The sequence below is a fragment of the Chlorocebus sabaeus genome, chromosome 14 (assembly GCF_047675955.1).
Source record: "Chlorocebus sabaeus isolate Y175 chromosome 14, mChlSab1.0.hap1, whole genome shotgun sequence".
Classification (NCBI taxonomy): Eukaryota; Metazoa; Chordata; class Mammalia; order Primates; family Cercopithecidae; genus Chlorocebus; species Chlorocebus sabaeus.
Genome location: NC_132917.1, coordinates 92,655,545 through 92,675,963, shown reverse-complemented (window position 1 = coordinate 92,675,963; position 20,419 = coordinate 92,655,545). Strand labels below are relative to the sequence as shown.

The 20,419-nt window shown below is 42.7% G+C and overlaps 1 protein-coding gene across 2 annotated transcripts in view; it reads left to right on the top strand.

Annotated features, from left to right (window-relative positions):
* The first annotated feature begins 479 nt into the window (after positions 1-479).
* POLR1B (RNA polymerase I subunit B) overlaps positions 480-20,419 on the top strand; it is a 34,444-nt gene continuing 14,504 nt past the window's right edge. Inside the window, exons 1-9 of one of the 2 annotated variants that reach the window (XM_008008398.3) lie at positions 480-714; positions 4,751-4,918; positions 5,159-5,305; positions 6,672-6,804; positions 8,710-8,846; positions 9,625-9,848; positions 10,505-10,676; positions 15,854-16,025; positions 17,577-17,858. In XM_008008398.3, coding sequence (XP_008006589.3) covers positions 538-714; positions 4,751-4,918; positions 5,159-5,305; positions 6,672-6,804; positions 8,710-8,846; positions 9,625-9,848; positions 10,505-10,676; positions 15,854-16,025; positions 17,577-17,858 — 1,612 coding nt within the window. In that variant the 5' untranslated portion in view covers positions 480-537. The remainder of the gene's footprint in view (positions 715-4,750; positions 4,919-5,158; positions 5,306-6,671; positions 6,805-8,709; positions 8,847-9,624; positions 9,849-10,504; positions 10,677-15,853; positions 16,026-17,576; positions 17,859-20,419) is intronic. The other variant, XM_008008399.3, reaches the window with a different exon arrangement.

Here is a 20,419-nt window from a genome sequence, read left to right as displayed (position 1 = left end):
CGGGGCCCGACCACTCCTTGGCTTCCCAGGGATGAGCCTGGCGAGTTAGGAGTTGGATAGAGTCAGCCAGGGGCCCGGCATAGGCTTTTTCGTTGAAGCAACGACTTTGGCCGGATGACTCCCCAGTGTCGGCACCGGCGTGGGACTGGGAACAGGTTAAGGGAAATAGAAGAGAACCTGAGAAGACCGCTCTCCTCCAATCCTAATTGACTGAGCCAATGAGAGCCAAAGAGGTCACACGCTCCACTGGGAGAGGAGCGGGTTTCCACCTGCGGCATCTGTCGCAGAGGAGGGAGATGGGTGGGGCGGAAGATGGGAGAAAGGGAGGGCCCGCCACGCTCTAGCTGGTCACGGCCTTAATCGGCCCGTTCAGTCGAAGTTTTTGGTTCTACGTCGACTCCATGAAACCGAAACCGTAAGGCCTAGGGCGGGCGGAACGAGAGGGAACTACATTTCCCAGCAGGCTGCGGAAGCGGGACTCCGGCCACTACTTCCGGCGTGTACAGAGCCACTGGCGTTCGGTGTGCAGGTGGCCGCATGGATCCCGGCAGCCGGTGGCGGAACCTGCCCAGCGGGCCTACCCTAAAGCACTTGACCGACCCCTCTTATGGAATCCCGCGGGAACAGCAAAAGGCAGCGTTGCAGGAGCTGACGCGGGCGCATGTGGAGTCCTTCAACTACGCCGTGCACGAGGGTCTCGGCCTCGCGGTGCAGGTGAGCGCGGCGTCCGCTGGCGCCCTTGCCGCGGCGAGGCCAATCCCAGGGAGATGGCTGGGAGGTCACAGTATGACTCTAAATGCATGTGCTCCTTGATCCTGACAGGCTCAGTGGGTAAGCGGGAGAGCACAACATGTTAAACAGGACGCGGAATTGGGCCTTGTGGAACTTGTAGTCAAAGCGTCTTAAGAGATGTATTCGTGATTTCTGGATTGAAAAGTGATTGCGAACCGTAGTTTCTTGTTGGACAGTTTCTGGGTGCTGTGAGAGTGAGGAAGTGGCTTATCTGGGGTGTGCTTCCCAACCATTCACAATGCACACGGCTTTATATCACTAGAAGACTTACCTCTCCAAAACGTACCTCAAAAGATTCCGAACTTATCTGTAGGTACAGTGTAATGTACAAAGTTATCCTTCAGTATCCTTCTCTTAGAGCTTTAAAGAGAGAAATTACTCGTCGTTTGTTATGAATTAAGCAGGTGCTGAGGAAGGTATAAATGAGTCATAAAAGCAAGATTGAATCGAAAAGTGTAATTGCATTATAGCGTAGAGTAGTGGTAGCAGAATTCAGGTGAGGATGGTGGGGAAAAGTTTCTTTTAGTAAGCATCCCCAGTGTCTCCAGGCACTAGGCTCAGAGGATGTGGAGGAGGCAGTCCCGTGTAAGAGACAGTTCATGCGTTTCAGTGCTCCCTGTCGTGTTTGGGGGTTGGAGGGGTGAAGATATGAAAGCAGTCCATGCCAATATTCTTGAGAACTGCTCTGCCAAGGGATTGTGTGGGCTACGGTGGGAGCAGATGGGCGGCGCAACTAATCCAGGAGTTTGAGAAAGGGCGGGATTAGATGAGTTCAAGAGGTGAGAAACGTACATTTCGTCCAGGGGAAGCCCGAAGGGTAGAGCAGAGTCACATGCTTAGGGGACGCTACCTGTGGTTTTGTTGGGTAAGATTTGTGTTGCGAGAGATAGGAATAGAGATAATGTGGAGAGCTTTGATTGCCAGTCTGATTCTTGAACTCTCTTCGGCAAATAATATAGGAGCCATTAAGATTTATTGTTTAGAAAGACTTGGTGGGGGTTATTTGTAATTGTGCCTGGATTCTTACAGTATCATGTCTGTGAGAAAAAATACCTAATTAAAAGTTAATTGGGCTGGGTGCAGTGGCTCACATCTGTAATCCCAGGACTTTGAGAGGCCAAGGCAGAAGGATGACTTGAGCCCAGGATGTCAAGACCAGCTTGGGTAACATAGTGAAACCCCATCTCTACAAAAATTAAAAAAATTAGCGGGGCATGGTGTGCACCTGTGGTCCTAGCTACTTGGGAGGCTGAGGTGGGAGGATGACTTGAGCCCAGGAATTTGAGGCTTGAATGAGCTATGATTGTGCCACTGCACTCCAGCCTCGGTAACAGAGTGAGACCTGTCTTTAAAAAAAAAAAAAAAAAATCAAATTGAGAAATTTTAGAAAAGCACTAATTCATTTAAAAATAAGCCAATCGGCTGGGTGTGGTGGCTCTTGCCTGTAATCCCAGCACTTTGGGAGGTCAAGGCGGGTGGATCACTTGAGGCCAGACCCAGACCAGTCTGGCCAACCTGGTGAAACCCCATCTCTACTAAAAAATACAAAAATTAGCCGGACGTGCTGGCACATGTCTGTAATCCCAGCTACTCGGGAGGCTGAGGCATCAGAATTGCTTGAAGCTGGGAGGTAGAGGTTGTAGTGAGCCAAGATTGTGCCACTGCACTCCAGCCTGGGCGACAGAGTGAGACTCTGTATCAAAAATAAATAAATTAAAAAAAAAACAAACAACCAATTCTATGTTATCATTTTTATGAAAAATATTTTCCAAAGCAAAAAAGAAATTAGATGAATTGCATTATTAAAAATATTTTTAATGTCTGGCCCAATGAAAAGACAACTGGATTCTCATGTCTGCTTCTGCATTCAGTCCCTTGTGATATATTGTTTTGGTTGAAGTAGATGAAGAAAATTTGGCCCTGCATAGATGCCACAACTTAGCCAGTACTGTAATAATATAGTATTTGAAAATGTTTTGTAAAACACAGTAACATAAATGGCTAATATTTATAAAGCCAAGGGAAAAAATAGTTATCATATTTTTTATTTACAAAACATAATTTTGCCTAGTTTCTTTGGAGTGAATTTCTCCTTTCTGTGAGTCAGAATTTATGTGTCTGTCTTTTCAAAATCTTTTCAAAATACAATTGATTTTTATTACTTGGGGATTCTATATTTGCAAATTCACCTACTCACTGAAATTTACTTCTACTCCAAAAGCACCATGCCCAGAAGCAGCGAAAAAGTTGAGTTGATCAGTGTCCATTTTCCCAGCTGAGATCTAACAAGGTGATGCTCGGCCTTCTTGTTTTAAGCTCTTAAACTATATACAGAGGTTGTCTTCACTATCTATTTAGTGCCATGTTTTGTGCTTTTTGTTGGCGATTTTGCTGTTTAAAATGTCCCCCAAGCAAAGTATTAAAGTTCTGTGTAAAGTTCCTAAGCACAAGAAGGCTGTGCTGTACCTTTTGGGGAAAATGTTAACACATGCATTTAACATAGGCTTTGTTCAGGCATGAGTTAGGGACTCAATAATATATATTAAATAAGCTGTCCTTAAGCAGAAACACACATAATGCAAGGTTGTGTATCGATCAGTGGACGAAATCATAGGCTTTGTTCAGGCATGAGTTACGGACTCAATAATATATATTAAATAAGCTGTCCTTAAACAGAAACACACATAATGCCAGACTGTATTGATTAGTTGATGAAATGTGACCAGAGGCTCTCAGGAAGCTAACCACATATTTACCCTAGGGGCAGTGGTTCAGTATTGGCTAATTCAGTGTTTATGGAAACGTGTAGAACATAACTATTGTGAATAACAAGAGTTCACTGTATTTCGATCTAGATAGTGCAGCTGTGTCTTGAGAAAGCAAATCTTCTAATCTCTCTCTTTTTAAGCGCCATTCTTTTTTTTTTTTTTTGAGACAGGATCTCACTTTGTCACCTAGGCTGGAATGCAGTGGCATGGTTATAGCTCACTGCAGCCTCGACCTTCCAGGCTCAAGTGATCCTCCCACCTCAACCTCTTGAGTAGCTGGGACCACAGGCGCGCACCACTATGCCTGGCTAATTTTTTTATTTTTATTTTTTGTAGAAACGGGGTCTCCCTATGTGGCCCAGCTGGTCTCAAACTCCTGGGCTCAAGTAGTCCTCCTCCCTCGGTCTCCCAAATGTTGGGATTACAGGTGTGAGCCACTGCATCTGGCTTTTATTTTTAAATAAAATATGAATTTCTAAAATAATACCAGCTTTAGATAAAATTTTAAAGTTTAGAAAAGGTCAGTTAACTCACGTGAGGGTGAAGGAGGAATACCTCCTTGGTATTCCTTCTTGGAACCATTTTTTCATTATCATTATTCTAAGAAAAGGCTAGGAGGTTGCTCATAATAAATATATAGGAGAACTTGGTGATGCTCCTTCCTCAGAAGAGCAAAGCTTTCCCCACAGAATGGTACGAAGAAGTAACTTCTGTGGAAGGGGAAACCCGGCCTGGCCACCATCTTTTCCTTTGCATGACTCTGGCTTCAGTATGACGTTGCCATTGTACATTAAGCATCTAGTCTTGAATCCTAAAGGATGTTTCCATATCCTTGCTCTATTAGCAGCAGTCCCATTTGTCTTGCTATGCACGTAGACGAGGTGAGAATACACAAGGCTCTTGGTTCAGAGAACAGGAATTTTGTTCTGTTCACAGCTGTATCCCTAGAGCCTGCTACAGTCTCTGACACATGTAGTCACTGAAAACAATCTTGTGCTAATAATGCATTATGGTTTTAAGTATTTAGTGAAGTTATGAGTAGACGGGAGGTAGCCTTAACTGTCCTTTTTAGGTGTGTCATGATCGCATCACAGGCATCAAGGTTTGTAGAACATACAAGATTTGGAAGAGTCTTAGAGAAAAAATGCCTTGGAAATGCAAGCAATTTAATAGCGTGAATTGCATTTCAGGCTATACCTCCCTTTGAATTTGCTTTCAAAGATGAGCGTATCTCTTTTACTATTCTGGATGCTGTTATCAGTCCACCTACAGTTCCAAAAGGGACCATCTGCAAAGAGGTCAGCGTTTATCCAGCAGAATGCCGGGGCCGAAGGAGTACCTACCGTGGGAAGTTGACAGTGAGTACTGGTAACGCTGTGTGACTCTCAGCACTGCACATATTTGGGAGTAGGGCGGGTGCCTAATAAAGTTTATGCCAGAAATTGCTTTCTTGGTGCTGTTGTCTAAGAGATCCCACCTTCTAAATCTAAGGCATAAAATCATTTAATTGGTCTTCTTCCTCAGTCTTTGAAAATACTCATTGTTCTGTCAAATGCAGATATTTCTGTTAAGTAACTTTTTCTCTCATTTTCATTTAGGCCGATATCAACTGGGCAGTGAATGGAATCTCAAAAGGAATCATTAAGCAGTTTCTTGGCTATGTTCCCATCATGGTGAAATCCAAGCTTTGCAACTTACACAGCCTTCCCCCACAAGCCCTCATTGAGCACCATGAGGAGGCAGAGGTAATCACAAGTGTCCAGGCGTGAGACAGTAGAGAAGGCCTGGGTTGGGAGTAAGAAGACAAGAAGTGTGTCAGTGTTTTCTTTCTCTGTTCCAATTTCTGGATAGGTGAAAGAGATATCAGTATCTTGCCTGCATACAGTATATGACTCTGAATGACCATCAAACTAGACAGTATGAAAAAGTGGCTATAAAATTAGAGAATATTATTGTTGGGGGGAAGAACTGGTAGGTTTTTCCCTAATTTGCTGAGTGATAGAGACATACTTCCATGAATTTTTTTTTTTTTTCAAGCTGTCTTAATCTACAAAGCTATTGTCAAAAATGTCTATTTAGCTGGGCGTGTGGTGGCATGGATCTGTAGTCCCAGCTAATTGGGAGGCTGAGGCGGGAGCATCACTGGAGCCCAGGAGGCCTGACTACAGTGAGCCATGATTGTGCCACTGCACTCCAGCCTCGGAGACAGAGTGAGACCCCATCACTAAAAAAAAAAAAATGTCTGCTTTGCTAACAGTAAGATTCTGTGCTCATATTAAATGCCTTACATGCCTTCCCTTCATCATTTCTTTCAGCTGTATTAGGTGGCTTTGCAGTGTTGAGTTGAGGTAATCAAGACGTACAGACTGTGCCTACTAAATAGGTAGATGGTGTTATGTGGTGGGAAGAGGGTTTTGGTGTCAGATAGCTCTTTCGCTTATCAGTCTTGTGGTTTGGGGAAGTTAATCTCCCTGAGCCTCAGTTTCCTCTGCTGCAAATGGGCATAAGAGCTCTCTCACTCCTTGTTATGGGAATTAAATGTTATGATAGCATAGAGTACCTAGTATAATATGCCTGTTTCATAGTAGGCAATTCGTAAACAGTAGCTCTTTATTACAGAAATGTGATATTGAGCAGAGCTGTTAAAAATATTTTTCTCTTTAGCTAATCCAAATTTCTGGTTTCCAAAACTTTCATACAGTCAAGTTTTTGAACTTATTTGGGAAACCATACTTGAGTATGGAAGCAGAATGGTTACAGTTTTTATCTTTCAACCCCTCTTTGGAATAAGTTTTTTTTAGTGTTGTTTGAAGACTGAAGTCATTTTAGGGGACAGAAGGCAAGTTAGGTTGAGCCTGTCTGACAGAGAGAAGTATCCTGTTTTTCTTCCATACTTTTTCCCTATGTCCCTAGGACCTTTGTAATATACTTGAGAAAACTGTTAATTCACACAAAGACAGTGTCTGTGTACTGTTTTTAAGGGGTGAGTAGTGCGTTTTGCCTCTGCGCTCCTGTTCTGTGTGTTGTACTACCTTTGCCTAGGAATGAGGTTCATGTCTACAGTTAGTCATGTATCTTTGTTTAACAAGTTGCAATTCATCTCTTTGGCAGGAAATGGGGGGCTATTTTATAATCAACGGCATTGAAAAAGTCATCCGAATGTTGATTATGCCTCGGAGAAATTTTCCCATTGCAATGATAAGACCAAAATGGAAAACCAGAGGGCCTGGTTATACTCAGTATGGTAAGTTCTGGAGATTATTAGAATGTTTTTTAAGGAAAATTTGAAACCTTTTTTTTTTTTTTTTTTTTTAAGTAGATGCATCTAAATAGTCTTTGATATTTTTCTTTCTTTCTTTTTTTTTTTTTTTTTTCCTGAGACAGGGTCTCACTTTGTCACCCAGGCTGGAGGGCAGAGTGGTGTGATCACAGCTCGCCATAGCCTCGACTTTCCCAGGCCCAGATGATTCTCCCACCCCACCCTTCCAAGTAGCTGGGACCACAGGCGTGTGCCACCATGCCTGGCTAATTTTTGTATTTTTTTGTTGTTGTTGAGATGGGGTTTCACCATGTTGCCCAGTCTGATCTCGAACTCTTGGGCTCAAGCAGTCCTTCTGCCTTAGTCTCCCAAAGTGCTGAGATTACATGCACGAGCCACCGTGCCTGCCTTTTCTTTTGCTTTTTGTTGTTTTTCTATTGCTCATTCCTGTGTTAAGTTTTCATAATTGGGATGGAGGAAGAAATGGAGAGATATCAGTCAGAGGATACAGACTTGCAATTACAAGATGAGTAAGTTCTGGGGATCTGATGTACAGCCTGGTAATGATAGTAATACTGTACTGCTTACTTAAAATTTGATGAGTAAATTTTAAGTGTCTCAACCACACACACGTGCACACATACACACAAATGATAACTATGGGTGGTGATTGATGTTTTCATCAGTTTGATTGTGGAAATCATAATATATGTATATGTATATGTATATTCAAGGTATTGTCCACCTTGAATATGATTTTTATCAATTATAAGCATTTTAAAATTTACAAAAATTTCATAGTGGAAAACCAACTTTCTATTATGTTTCACTTTTGCTAACTGAAAGAGCATGTGTATTTTTGTTACTACTTATGAAGATGAAAGCTAGTCTGGCTTGGCTATAGGTGAGTGTGGGTCTTGGATGTCTTCTGGTTCAGGCTCCTGTGGTACACCCCTCAGGTTCTCTGTCTGCCAGCCACCTGGCCTCTGTTTGAGCACTCTCTTTGACAATGCCTAAGACAGCGTGTTGTATTCTTTTTTTTTTTTTGAGACGGAGTCTCGCTCTGTCGCCCAGGCTGGAGTGCAGTGGCCGGATCTCTGCTCACTGCAAGCTCCGCCTCCCGGGTTCACGCCATTCTCCTGCCTCAGCCTCCCGAGTAGCTGGGACTACAGGCGCCCGCCACCTCGCCCGGCTAGTTTTTTGTATTTTTTTAGTAGAGACGGGGTTTCACCGGGTTAGCCAGGATGGTCTCGATCTCCTGACCTCGTGATCCGCCCGTCTCGGCCTCCCAAAGTGCTGGGATTACAGGCTTGAGCCACCGCGCCCGGCCGCGTGTTGTATTCTTGAGTAACCCTGACAGTTAAACAATTTGTCCTGATAGTTGAGCTAAAAATCAGACCTTAATTATAGACATACATACTATACCTAGAAAAACAGCATGCCCAAATGTCTAGTCATTTTCTTTTGCATCAGTTGATGGTAGTATGTCTTAGCAGTCTTTGCCTGAAACTGAAATGAACTTAAAATCTAAAATTCCACTTTTCTCCATTGGAACTATTAGATCAAGCACCAGAGTCTTGACCAGACTCCACAGTTTAAGTCGGAAAAAAGGTGCTAAAAGACGTGGATTCTGTCCTGGAGGAAACTTTAAAGTTTGCTTAAATTTATAGCTTCAGTTATTTTACATTAGTGTTTCTCAATCTGGGTAGATTTTGCATGCAAGAGGACGTTTGCTGAGGTTTAGAAACATTTTTGATTGCCAGTCTTGGCTAAACTTAGTGATTTGGCTTTAATTGTGTCTAAGAGAGTAAGATTGTTCAGGAAAAAAAAAAGATCAAAGCAATTATAGTATCAATGAGTTTCTGATGTTTTTGTTGTTTGTTTCAATAGGAATTTCAATGCACTGTGTGAGGGAAGAACATTCCGCTGTCAATATGAACCTCCACTACTTGGAAAATGGCACTGTTATGTTGAACTTTATTTACCGGAAAGAACTGTTTTTTCTTCCTTTGGGGTTTGCACTTAAGGTATGACTTAATGAATGCGTTCTTTTGTTATGAAGAAATTCACTGGGGGTAGTATCCTGTACAGATTGGATGGATTCTCCTTGTTAAAATAATACTGTACTAGTTATCTACTGCTCCAAAACAAACTACTTCAAAATTCAGTAGCTTAAAACATCAATAAACCTTTCACTCTCACAGTTTCTGTGGGTCGGGAGTTTGGGAGTGCTTTGGCTGGGCAGTTGTGGCCCAGGGTCTCGGGAGGTTGCATGGAGATGTCAGACAGGACGGCAGTCATTTTGAGGACTTCCAAGGTGGCTCACTCACATGGCTGGCAAATCAGTGCTGGCTCTTGGCAGGAGGTCTCCTCGTGGGGTTGCTCTCTACATGGCCCTTTCTGTAGGCTGCTTGAGGCAGCTGTCTTCCTCCACGTAGTTAGCTGAGAGAATAGAGGGCGGAAGATGCAGAAGACAAAAGCTGCAGTGCCCTTTGTGACCTAGTCCTGGGAGTCTCCCATCATCTTTTTCACCACATTCTCTTGGTCAAGCAGACCAGCTTGATTCAGCATGGGAGGAAACCACACGTGTGTGTGAACACCACGAGGTCAGGACCCTGGAGGACATATTGCTGTCTGGCTATCATACAAAGAATGCTTTATTTTAGAGAGTTTATTTTGATTCAGCAATAGCGGAGTGCTAATTTTACTTGGGTATGAAAAACAATGAGAGAAGATAATTGTTACTGAATAGATACAATATTTTAGTTATTAGTGAGCAATGAAACCTTCTATTTTCTATTCTAGGCACTTGTCAGCTTTTCTGATTATCAGATATTTCAGGAGCTCATCAAAGGAAAAGAGGATGATTCTTTCCTTAGGAACTCTGTTTCTCAGATGTTAAGGATTGTAATGGAGGAGGGTTGTTCGACACAAAAACAGGTCCTTAACTACCTAGGTGAATGCTTCAGAGTAAAACTCAATGTTCCTGACTGGTACCCAAATGAGCAAGCTGCGGAGTTCCTGTTTAAGTATGTGTGCTTTGCCTAAATGTTTTTGGAGGGGTGGAGGGTTGTCAGTGGTTCTTTGTATTGGTTGCAGTTTGGGCAAGCGAGTCATTTGGGAATGAGAATGAATTTTGGGGTAGAATTCTGGTCCTTGCTAGCCGGGGGCTACCTTTGTTTTTGTGGCCCTCCTCACTTGTATTTTTTAGTAGCCATGTTTTATTTTATGGTACTTTTTAACTTTTATTTTGAAATCATTTCAGACTTCCAGAATAATGTCCAAATAGTACATTGGATCCTTATATTCACTAATTGTGAACATTTCATTCATTTACATTTACTTTTTTACTTTCTGTGTACACAAATGTACATTTTTATTTCTGTACAGTTTGAAAGTTGCAGGGATTGTGTTACTTTATTTCTCCAAAGCAGGGACTTTGTCTTATATAACCACTGTATAATTACTAAAGAAGCCAGCTGCATACTGGTGCTGTCCAGTACATAGCCACAAGCGACATGATAAGCACTTCAAATGTGGCCAGTGCAGCTCAAAAACTGAATGCTTAATTTTATTTAGTTAAAGTTAAGTAAGCTTGAATTGGGGATCTTGTTTAATAGAACATTAAGTAGTATTACCAACTGGATTGTTTTAAGCGTTTTTTTTTTTTTTTCTATTTTGACAGCCAGTGCATCTGTATCCACTTGAAATCCAATACTGAAAAGTTTTATATGCTTTGTCTCATGACGCGAAAGCTCTTTGCTTTAGCCAAAGGAGAGTGCATGGAGGACAATCCTGATAGTTTAGTGAACCAAGAAGTCCTTACTCCGGGTCAGCTCTTCCTTATGTTTCTGAAGGTAAATGCGTGCTATGTCCATCCTTGGCCAGTGGTACCACTTGTGGAATGGCGTGACTTTGTCCAGCAGTACTGTTTTCTGCATACTTATAGTTTCTAGTTTTGGCATTTTGTGTGGTCTCTTTTTTTGTTTGTTCATTTAGCAGTAAGGGAATCAAAAATCCTAGCTTACACCAGGTTTGGAAATTTGCTTAATATTTTTATATAAAGACCACATCAAACCTTGGTCATAGTGTTAATGAGAAAAAGCAAATGGCCTATATTCATACACATGGTTGATCTTCATTATTTGTAGATTCTGTATGTGTGAATTCACTCACTGGCTAAAATTTATTTGTAACCCTAATGCCACTACTCGGTGCTTTCATGATTATTCACACACGTGAGCACAGCAGTGAAGAATTTGAGTCTCCTGAGGCAGATGTTACAGCTGAGTGGGGGCAGGGTGATGCTCTGCTTTCCTGTTTCAGCTCATACTATAAAGATGGTCCTTTTTGAGATATATTCAGTGCTGTGTTTTTCACATTGTCGTGCTTCTTCTTGGTGACTTCTTTGTTTTTTTTGAGACAGGGTCTCAGCCTCAACCTCCCAGGCTCAAGCTATCCTTCCACCTCAGCCTCCTGAGCAGCTGGGACTATAGACATTCACCACCACACCCAGCTAATTTTAAATTTTTTTTGTAGAAACAGGGTCCCACTATGTTGTACAGGCTGGTCTCAAACTCCTAGGCTCGTGTGATCCTCCCGTTTCAGCTTCCCAAAGTAATAGGATTGGAGACATGAGCCATTGCGCCTGGCCAGTTTTTGCCATTTATAATGTAAGCATAGCACTGAAGTTCTGTCTAGTGTTCAGTGTTAATAAATTAACAAGGTATGTTAAATAAGGTGCCTTTCAACAAAAGCTTGCATTAAACAAGACTGTATATCGATCCATTGACCAGAACGTTATGACCAGAGACTTGCAGGAACCCAGCCCTGTATTTCTCCTCAGGATCCGTGGTTTCATGTGTGTGAATTCAGTGTTCACTAGAACGTAACTACTGTGAGTAGTGAAATTGGACTGTAGATGTATATAGAGAGAAAGTTGGCATGGCACAAAAATGATTTCATAAGAATATTGATTCAGTGGCATTTTATATTTTGCATCTTATCCCCAAAAAGATGTAATCTAAGAGGTAATGTGTTGTATTTTTAGTAGAGATGGAGTTCCACCATGTCAGCCAGGCTGGTCTCGAACTCCGACCTCAGGTGATCCACCTGCCTTGGCCTCCCAAAGTGCTGGGATTACAGGGTGAGCCACCGTGCCCAGCTTCTATTTTATTTTATTTTATTTATTTTATTTTATTATTTTATTTTATTTTATTTTATTTTATTTTATTTTATTTTATTTTATTTTATTTATTTTGAGACAAGAGTCTTGCTCTGTTTCCCAGGCTGGAGTGCAGTGCCACAACCTCAGCTCACTGCATCTTCCACCTCCCAGGTTCAAGCGATTCTCCTGCGTCAGCCTCCCCGGTATCTAGGATTACAGGCGCGTGCCACCATGCCTGGTTAATTTTTGTGTTTTTAGTAGAGATGGGATTTCATCATGTTGGCCAGGCTGGTCTCAAACTCCTGACCTCAAGTGAGCCACCCGCCTTGGCTTTACAGGCATGAGCTATCATGCCCGGCCTTCTGATTTTTTATCTAAAGTAGTAATTCTTATTTACATTCTTCCCGAAAGGTAATAATCTTTGTTTCTGTTTGCTCTGTCCATAAAATTAGATTTAAAAATTTCAGCAGCCTAGAATTTTCCTGACAAAAATTGAAAGCAGGCAGCATAAGTTTTCTTTTATTAATTTAATCTGTTATTAAATTAACCTTTCAAGTAAAGGTTAATTTCCCATCTCCTTAAAGTGAAGCATGGTGGGCTTATTGTATTCCATACTTAGGAATGTATCTTCATTCCACATCAATTCCTAATTAGGAAAAAAAAGAAAAGAAAAAGAAATGAGACTGGGGGTACAGTGGCTCGTGCCTGTAATCCCAGCACTTTGGGAGGCCAGGGCAGAAGGGTAACTTGAGCCCGAGGAGTTTGATACCAGCCTCGACAACATAGAGAGATCTCTACAGAAATAATAAAAACTATTAGCAGTGGCCAGGTGTGGTGGCTCACACCTGTAATCCCAGCACTTTGAGATGCCAAGGTGGGTGGATCTCCTGAGCTCAGGAGTTTAAGACTAGCCTGGGCAACATGGCAAAACCCTGTCTCTACAAAAAATATAAAAGTTAGCTGGACACACTGGCATGCTCCTGCAGTCCCAGCTACTCAGGAGGCGGAGGCAGGAGAATTGCTTGAGCCTGTGAGACGGAGGTTACAGCTGAGATCATACCACTGAACTCCAGCCTGGGTGACAGAGCAAGACTCTGTCTCCAAAAATAAACTGTTAACTGGGCATGGTGGTACATGACTGTGGTCCGAGCCACTTGGGAGGCTGAGGTGGGAGGATCCCTGAACCCAGGAGGTCAAGGCTGCAATAAGGGGTGATCATGCCACTGCACTCTAGCCTGGGCAACAGAGCAAGACCTTATCTTAAAAAGAAAAAAGATAAAAACGCCTGGTGCAGTGGCTCACACCTGTAATCCCAGCACTTTGGGAGGCCAAGGTGGGAGGATCACTTGAGCCCAGGAGTTTGAGACCAATCTGGGCAAACAGCCCAGAGACAAAACCTCATCTCTACAAATAATTTTTTTAAAAATTAGCTAGGCCTGGTGGGCCATGCCTGTAGTCCCAACTCCTCAGCAGGCTGAGGTAAGAGGATTGCTTGAGCCCAGGCAACGGAGGCTGCAGTGTGCTGTGATCACACCAGTGCACTCCAGCCTAAGTGAAAGAGCAAGACCCTGTCTCAGCAAAAAAAAAAAAAAAAGAAAAGAAAAAAAGAAAAGAAATGAGTCTTCTGTAGCAAGGTATTACTAAGGTGACCTGTTTCAGCAACAGGAGAAGCAAAGGGAAAATTGGGGCTTTTTCAGAGAATTCATTGCCGAGTATCTGATTTTCTTCCCAGCTGTGTTAAAGCTTTTAAACCTTTGAGTTTGGAGAATAAAAACAGTCTTCAGAAGACACATGACCATGACGTAAGATGAATTCTAGACTGTTAAAACTTCACGTTGTATTTACATTAAAATAAGCAATATAAAATTGAAAAATAGCAACTCTATTTTCTGTATTATTTATAGATAAACCATAAAACACTTGAGTTAGCTTTTCCGGTTTTGATTTTAAACCCAAATGAGGAAGTAGACATAGTTATGAGAAAAGGCAGAACACAAACAAATCAGTTATCAAGATCCAGGGCTTCTTATTCCATCTTGACCGTGAAGCTGTTCAGTGTACACCTGATAAAAATGTTTATGACACGGGAAGAAGCAGGGCTCAAGAAAGGAATCTAAACAGCCACCAGCAGAAGTGGAGCAGCGATGCCAGGCTCTTCCATTCAAACTTGATCCTCCAGGTTCACCTGGTAAAGATCAAACCTGTGCTGACACCCTTGTTGGGTGAGCTAACCGCTTCCTTCACTCTTTGGTAATTCCCTTATCTGTACATTACAGATTTTTAGCAGTGTACTTACAAATCCTATTAATGTGTAGTCAGTTGTGAGATTCATTGTAACATTTTATAAAATATATTCCTTCTTCCCACACCTCTCCAAAATGTATTCCTTCAAAGTACTGAAAATTTAATATTACTGTACCACAGTGATATTAAATGCAGTGTCAGTGCCAGAGAATATGCAGAAATGAAATGTGGCACTTCCAGTGCTATCTTCTGGAAGAATAGTTAGGTCTTCCAAGTGAGAGTGTTCAAACACTGGTACTTTAAAGAGGTGGATTATCAATAGTCAATGGCTAATGTGTTGACTCGGGGACCTGCTGGAAAAGGTATACAGTGATTAAGTGACCTGTGTACATCTTCCAGGTTTTCTTCCAAATATCAGATATAGGAGAGAACCTATTTCAAACATTCTCTTAGGTATTTTCAGTGGTTTCTGAACCACCCATAGGAAGTGCTGATGGTGTATAGTCTTTTTTTCTTTTATTTTTAGTTGACATGCAATAACTACATATTTATGGGGTATGCAGTGATATTTCCATATATGTAAATAATGTATAATGATCAAATCAGAGTAGTTAACACATTCATCACCTCAAACATGTATCATTTTTTTGTGTTGTGGACGTTCAAAATCCCCCCTTCTAGCTTTTTGAAAATATACAATAAGGCTGGGCGTGGTGGCTCACGCCTGTAATCCCAACACTTTGGAAGCCGAGGCAAGAGGATTGCTTGAGCCCAGGAGTTTGAGACCAGCCTAGGCAACAAAGTGAGACCCCCATCTCTACAAAAAAAATTTAAAAATGAGCCGAGCATGGTGGCACATACCTGTGGTCCCACCTACTCAGGAGGTTGAGGTGGGAGGATCCCTTGAACCTAGGAGGTTGAGGCTGCAGTGAGAAAATATACAACAAATATAGTTAACTTATTCAACCTGCAGTGCTGCAGAATACCAGAACTCATTCCTCCAGTCTAGCTGTAAGTTTGGAATTGCAGGCTGCTTTAACCATTTCAGTGAGTGTTGGCAGCATAGACTAAGATGGGCTGTGTAGTTCGTGTGATTGCTTTTAGGTGTGTAACAAATATAACGGGTGAAGGAGGGCATGACATTGAAGAGCTATCCTTTCTGCAGCTGAAAAGCTCTCCTTCAGGTTTTTGGTTTTGCTGTTTTCCATATCCAGTGTATGTTAGTGGACCTTTGTTAAAGGTTGTACAGATTACATGGGAATAAATATGAAGTTTGTAATAATTTTATTTTATTGAGAATAGGGTCTTGCCCTGTTTCCCAGGCTGGAGTGCAGTGGCACAATCGTGGCTCCCTGAAGCCTTAGGCTCCTGGACTCAAGCGATCCTTCTGCCTCATCCTCCCAAGTAGCTGGAACTACAGGCATGCCCCACCCCCTTACCCCACCCCCTTCTGGCGAATTTTTAAATTTTTTGTAGAGACAGGGTTTTGTTTCACCATTTTGCCCAGTCTCATGTTGAACTCTTGGTCTCAAGCGATCCACTCAATCCTGGGATTATAGATGTGAGCCACCACACCTGGCTTACATACTATTTTATATTAATTTTTTTTTTTTCTTATTTCAGGAAAAACTGGAAGGTTGGTTAGTGTCTATTAAAATAGCTTTTGATAAGAAGGCTCAGAAGACCAGTGTTTCCATGAACACTGACAATTTGATGAGGATTTTTACTATGGGAATAGACCTTACAAAACCATTTGAATACCTTTTTGCTACTGGGAATCTGCGTTCTAAAACAGGTAAAATTAAATAGAGCATTTTAGTTATGTTTTTCAAACTATTTGCTTAATGTAGATTTGCCTGTCCTTGAGAGGTTCTTTTTAAAAGCAAACCCCCCCCCCAAAAAGTAAATTTCTCGTAGCTATGACTTTGATGACTATTGGTCTGAAGGACTTTATTTATTTTTTTTTTTTTGAGACGGAGTCTCGCTCTCTCGCCCAGGCTGGAGTGCAGTGGCCGGATCTCAGCTCACTACAAGCTCCGCCTCCCGGGTTTACGCCATTCTCCCGCCTCAGCCTCCCTAGTAGCTGGGACTACAGGCGCCCGCCACCTCGCCCGGCTAGTTTTTTGTATTTTTTTAATAGAGACGGGGTTTCACCGTGTTAGCCAGAATGGTCTCGATCTCCTGACCTCGTGATCCGCCCGTCTCGGCCTCCCAAAGTGCTGGGATTACAGGCTTGAGCCACCGCGCCCGGCCTGGTCTGAAGGACTTTAGACAAGGTATCTGTATAGCTAAAATTTAATTCAAATAACCAAATACATTTTCTCTGCCTCCTTCTAGAAAATGAAAAGACCACTTAGACCTCTGAGGAAGGCTTACCTAACAGGAATTCTGCATGGGTTGCTGTACATGCCCATCTCTAAACCAGTTGCCTTGCCTCAGAGTGACCTGAGAGGCCAGGTGTGGTGGCTCATGCCTGTAATCCCAGCACTTTGGGAGGCCAAGGTAGGAGGGTGGCTTGGGCCTAGGAGGTTAAGGCTGCAGTGAGCTGTGATTGCACCACTGCACTCCAGCCTGGTGACAGAGTGAGACCCTATCTCAACAAAAAAGAGAATGACCCTAGAAACTGGTAAAAAAAAAAAAAAAAAAAGTGGTAATTGGGAACCCAGAAAATTTTTTTTTTTTTTTTTTTGAGTCAGGGCCTCACTCTGTCACCCAGTCTAGAGTGCAGTGGCAGGATCATGGCTCACTGCAGCCTTGACCTCCCAGGCTCAGGTGGTCCTCCCACCTCAGCCCCACGAGTAGCTGTGACTACAGGCACAAGCCACCACACCTGGCTAATTTTTGTGTTTTTTGTAGAGATGGGGTTTCGCTATGCTGCTGAGGCTGGTCTGGAACTCTTGAGCTCTGGCGAACTACCCACCTCGCCCTCCTGAAGTGCTGGGATTATAGCATTAGCCACTGTGCCCAGCCTTTTTTTTTTTTTTTTTTAAACCCGTGTTACTGATGCCGATTCTTTCATTAGCCTTCTTACTTGCTTGTCTATTATCTGACCCTCTCAGATGAATTTAACTACTTGCTATTTTATTAACTCATTTAATGTTCTCCTACAAAGGAGGTCATAGAGGAGATAGGGAACTAGTTGGGGCTCATACAGTTTGTGAAATCTGGGGATTATTTTACATATTTTTTGCGAACTCTTTCCACTCATCAGAGCTCGGAGAATAAATGTTGTAATAATTCATTCTGTAATCTGTAGAGTGCTCTGAGGTTTTGTCGTCACAAAGCCTCAAAAATTTCCGTTTTTTAAAAGATCGGCCCATTTTCGAGTGACTTTTGTTTTATTAAGGTCTTGGCCTCCTACAAAATTCTGGACTTTGTGTTGTGGCTGACAAGCTGAACTTCATACGCTACCTCTCCCATTTCCGCTGCGTGCACAGAGGGGCTGATTTTGCCAAGATGAGGACCACCACAGTACGCCGGCTGCTGCCAGAGTCCTGGGGCTTCCTTTGTCCAGTGCATACCCCAGACGGGGAGCCCTGTGGCCTGATGAACCACCTAACTGCTGTATGTGAGGTGGTCACACAGTTTGCGTATACAGCATCTATTCCGGCTTTACTCTGCAACTTGGGTATGTAGTGTATAGTGATAAACATCTTGCTTGATTATGTGAGGTTTTTTTTTTTTTTTTTTTTCTTTTTTGAGACGGAATCTCGCTCTGTCGCCCATGCTGGAGTGCAGTGGCGCGATCTCTGCTCACTGCAAGCTCCCCCCCCGGGTTCACGCCATTCTCCTGCCTCAGCCTCCCAAGTAGCTGGGACTACAGGCGCCCGCCACCACGCCCGGCTAGTTTTTTTGTATTTTTAGTAGAGACGGGGTTTCACCATGTTAGCCACGATGGTCTCGATCTCCTGACCTGGTGATGTGCCCGCCTCGGCCTCCCAAAGTGCTGGGATTACAGTTGTGAGCCGCCGCGCCCGGCCAAGATTACGTGGTTTTTAACCTGTTAAGTTGTGCTGCTTTTGGAGATTCAGCAGAGACTTTCTGTAAGAATTCGTTTTTACCCTTCTGTGCAGGAGTTGTGCTGCTTTCTTGGCTCCTCTATAGAAGGCTGAATGCATCCTTTGAAAGTGAAAACAGGAGAAACTGTTATAGGTGTTTTGTTTTCTTTCAAAAAAAAAAAAAAAAAGAAGAAGAAGATAATGGAAGTGAGGATCGCTTAAGCCCAGGGATTTGAGGCTGCAGTGAGCTGTGATTGTGCCACTGCTGCACTTTAGACTGGGTGAGAAAGTGAGATCCTGTCTCCAAAATAAAAAAAATAAATGAATAAGAAGGATGCCAAAGCATCTGAAATAGACTAGTCATTAATATTGGAAGTATAGAAGCTATTGAGTAGTTTTTTGGGTCACTTCTCCTTGCATCTCTTGGTGGATCTTTGCATTTCTAAGTAGAAAACAGTGTTGCTTTGCAGGAGGACAGTTTAAAAGATTTTCCAGTCTACCCTAATGTCATCAGCACAACCATTTTTCCTGATAACCTTACAGCTGCTGTCTCTGTCTCTGCTTTGACTAGAAAGCTATCTAATTCTTGGCTTGATACTTGGTTTGAATTTACCTTCATACCTAAAGATGTCAGCTTTCTCTGCAGTCTTCTAGTCCCAGCGTTTCTAGTCTCCAGTTATGATTTGGAGACTAGAAATGTTCTGTCTTTGGTGGTCTGTGGACAGGTTCTCCAGTGGGATTAATATTCATACAGTAAAACTTCCAGTTCATGGGGATCAGACGACAGGTATTCTCAAGCAACTAGAAGGGCATTGACTCAAAGTTCTGCTCAAAAGTACTTCTCCCAAGTAGAGTGGCCTGGCCAGGCGTAGTGGCTCATGCCTGTAATCCCAGCACTTTGGGAAGCCGAGGTGTGCAGATCACTTGAGGTCAGGAGTTTAAGACCAGCCTGGCCAACATGGCAAAACCCCATCTCTACTAAAAATACAAAAAATAAAAAAAAAATTAGCTGGATGTGGTGGCATGTGCATGTGGTCCCAGCTACTCCGAAAGCTGAGGCAGTAGAATCGCTTGAATCCAGGAGGTGGAGGTTGCAGTGAGCCAAGATTGCACCACTGCACTCCAGCCTGGGTGACAGAGTGAGACTCCATCTTAAAAAAAAAAAAAAAAGAGAGAGAGAGTGGCCTGTAAGAAGAGGGTCCCACAGAAAGTAATCAAGAAATACTCAAGATTCAGAAGATGTAATGAGTGTAATTTGAAGGTTTATCCTCTACGAGGAAAATAATTTTGTTACTGGTGATTCAAAATGTCAAAGTCCAGGAGAGGGTAGAAAGGAGGAAAGAATAAAGTGGAGAGGTAGAAAATAGATCCAACTGCAGAAAAAGAGATGGGGAAGGGTTTTTCGCTCTGGCACTGGAGAAGACAGAATCGCTACCTAACTTTCAATAGAGATGTTCATATTGGGGTGACAGATGAAACACAAAGTGGGTAACCTGTGACACTCTAACAAACACTTGATGTCTTCAGAATGTATTTATGGTTCATGGGACAGTGTTCTTTTTTTACTTAATTTCATATGATTCTCATTATTTGTAGTACTCGTCTTTAAAGTCACCAGTGAATATTGAACCATTGTGCCAAGGGGAAATACAGGGTAAGGTTCCTTCGAGCCTCAGGTTACAACATTTTTGTTAGCTGATCAATATGTAGCCTTGTTTTTTGTGTATTTCTGTTGAAAGACACCCTTTAGGCCGAGCGCAGTGGCTCACACCTGTAATCCCAGCACTTTGGGAGGCCGAGACAGGTGGATTATGAGGTCAGGAGATTGAGACCATCCTGGCTAACACGGTGAAACCCTGTCTCTACTAAAAATACAAAAAACTAGCCTGGCGTGGTGGCAGGTGCCTGTAGTCCCAGCTACTCGGGAGGCTGAGGCGGGAGAATGGCGCGAACTTGGGAGGTGGAGCTTGCAGTGAGCCAAGATCATGCCACTGCACTGCAGCCTGGGCGACAAGGCAAGACTCCGTCTCAAAAAAAAAAAAAGATACCCTTTAAAAATATATGTCGTTCATGTGGTAACATTGAATTCTCAACCAATAGCACTGTAACCATAAAGCTTATCTAACACACATTTTTTTTCTGTTAGGCACATCACAGCCTTTTTGCATTCATGAACACTAGGCAGCACTTC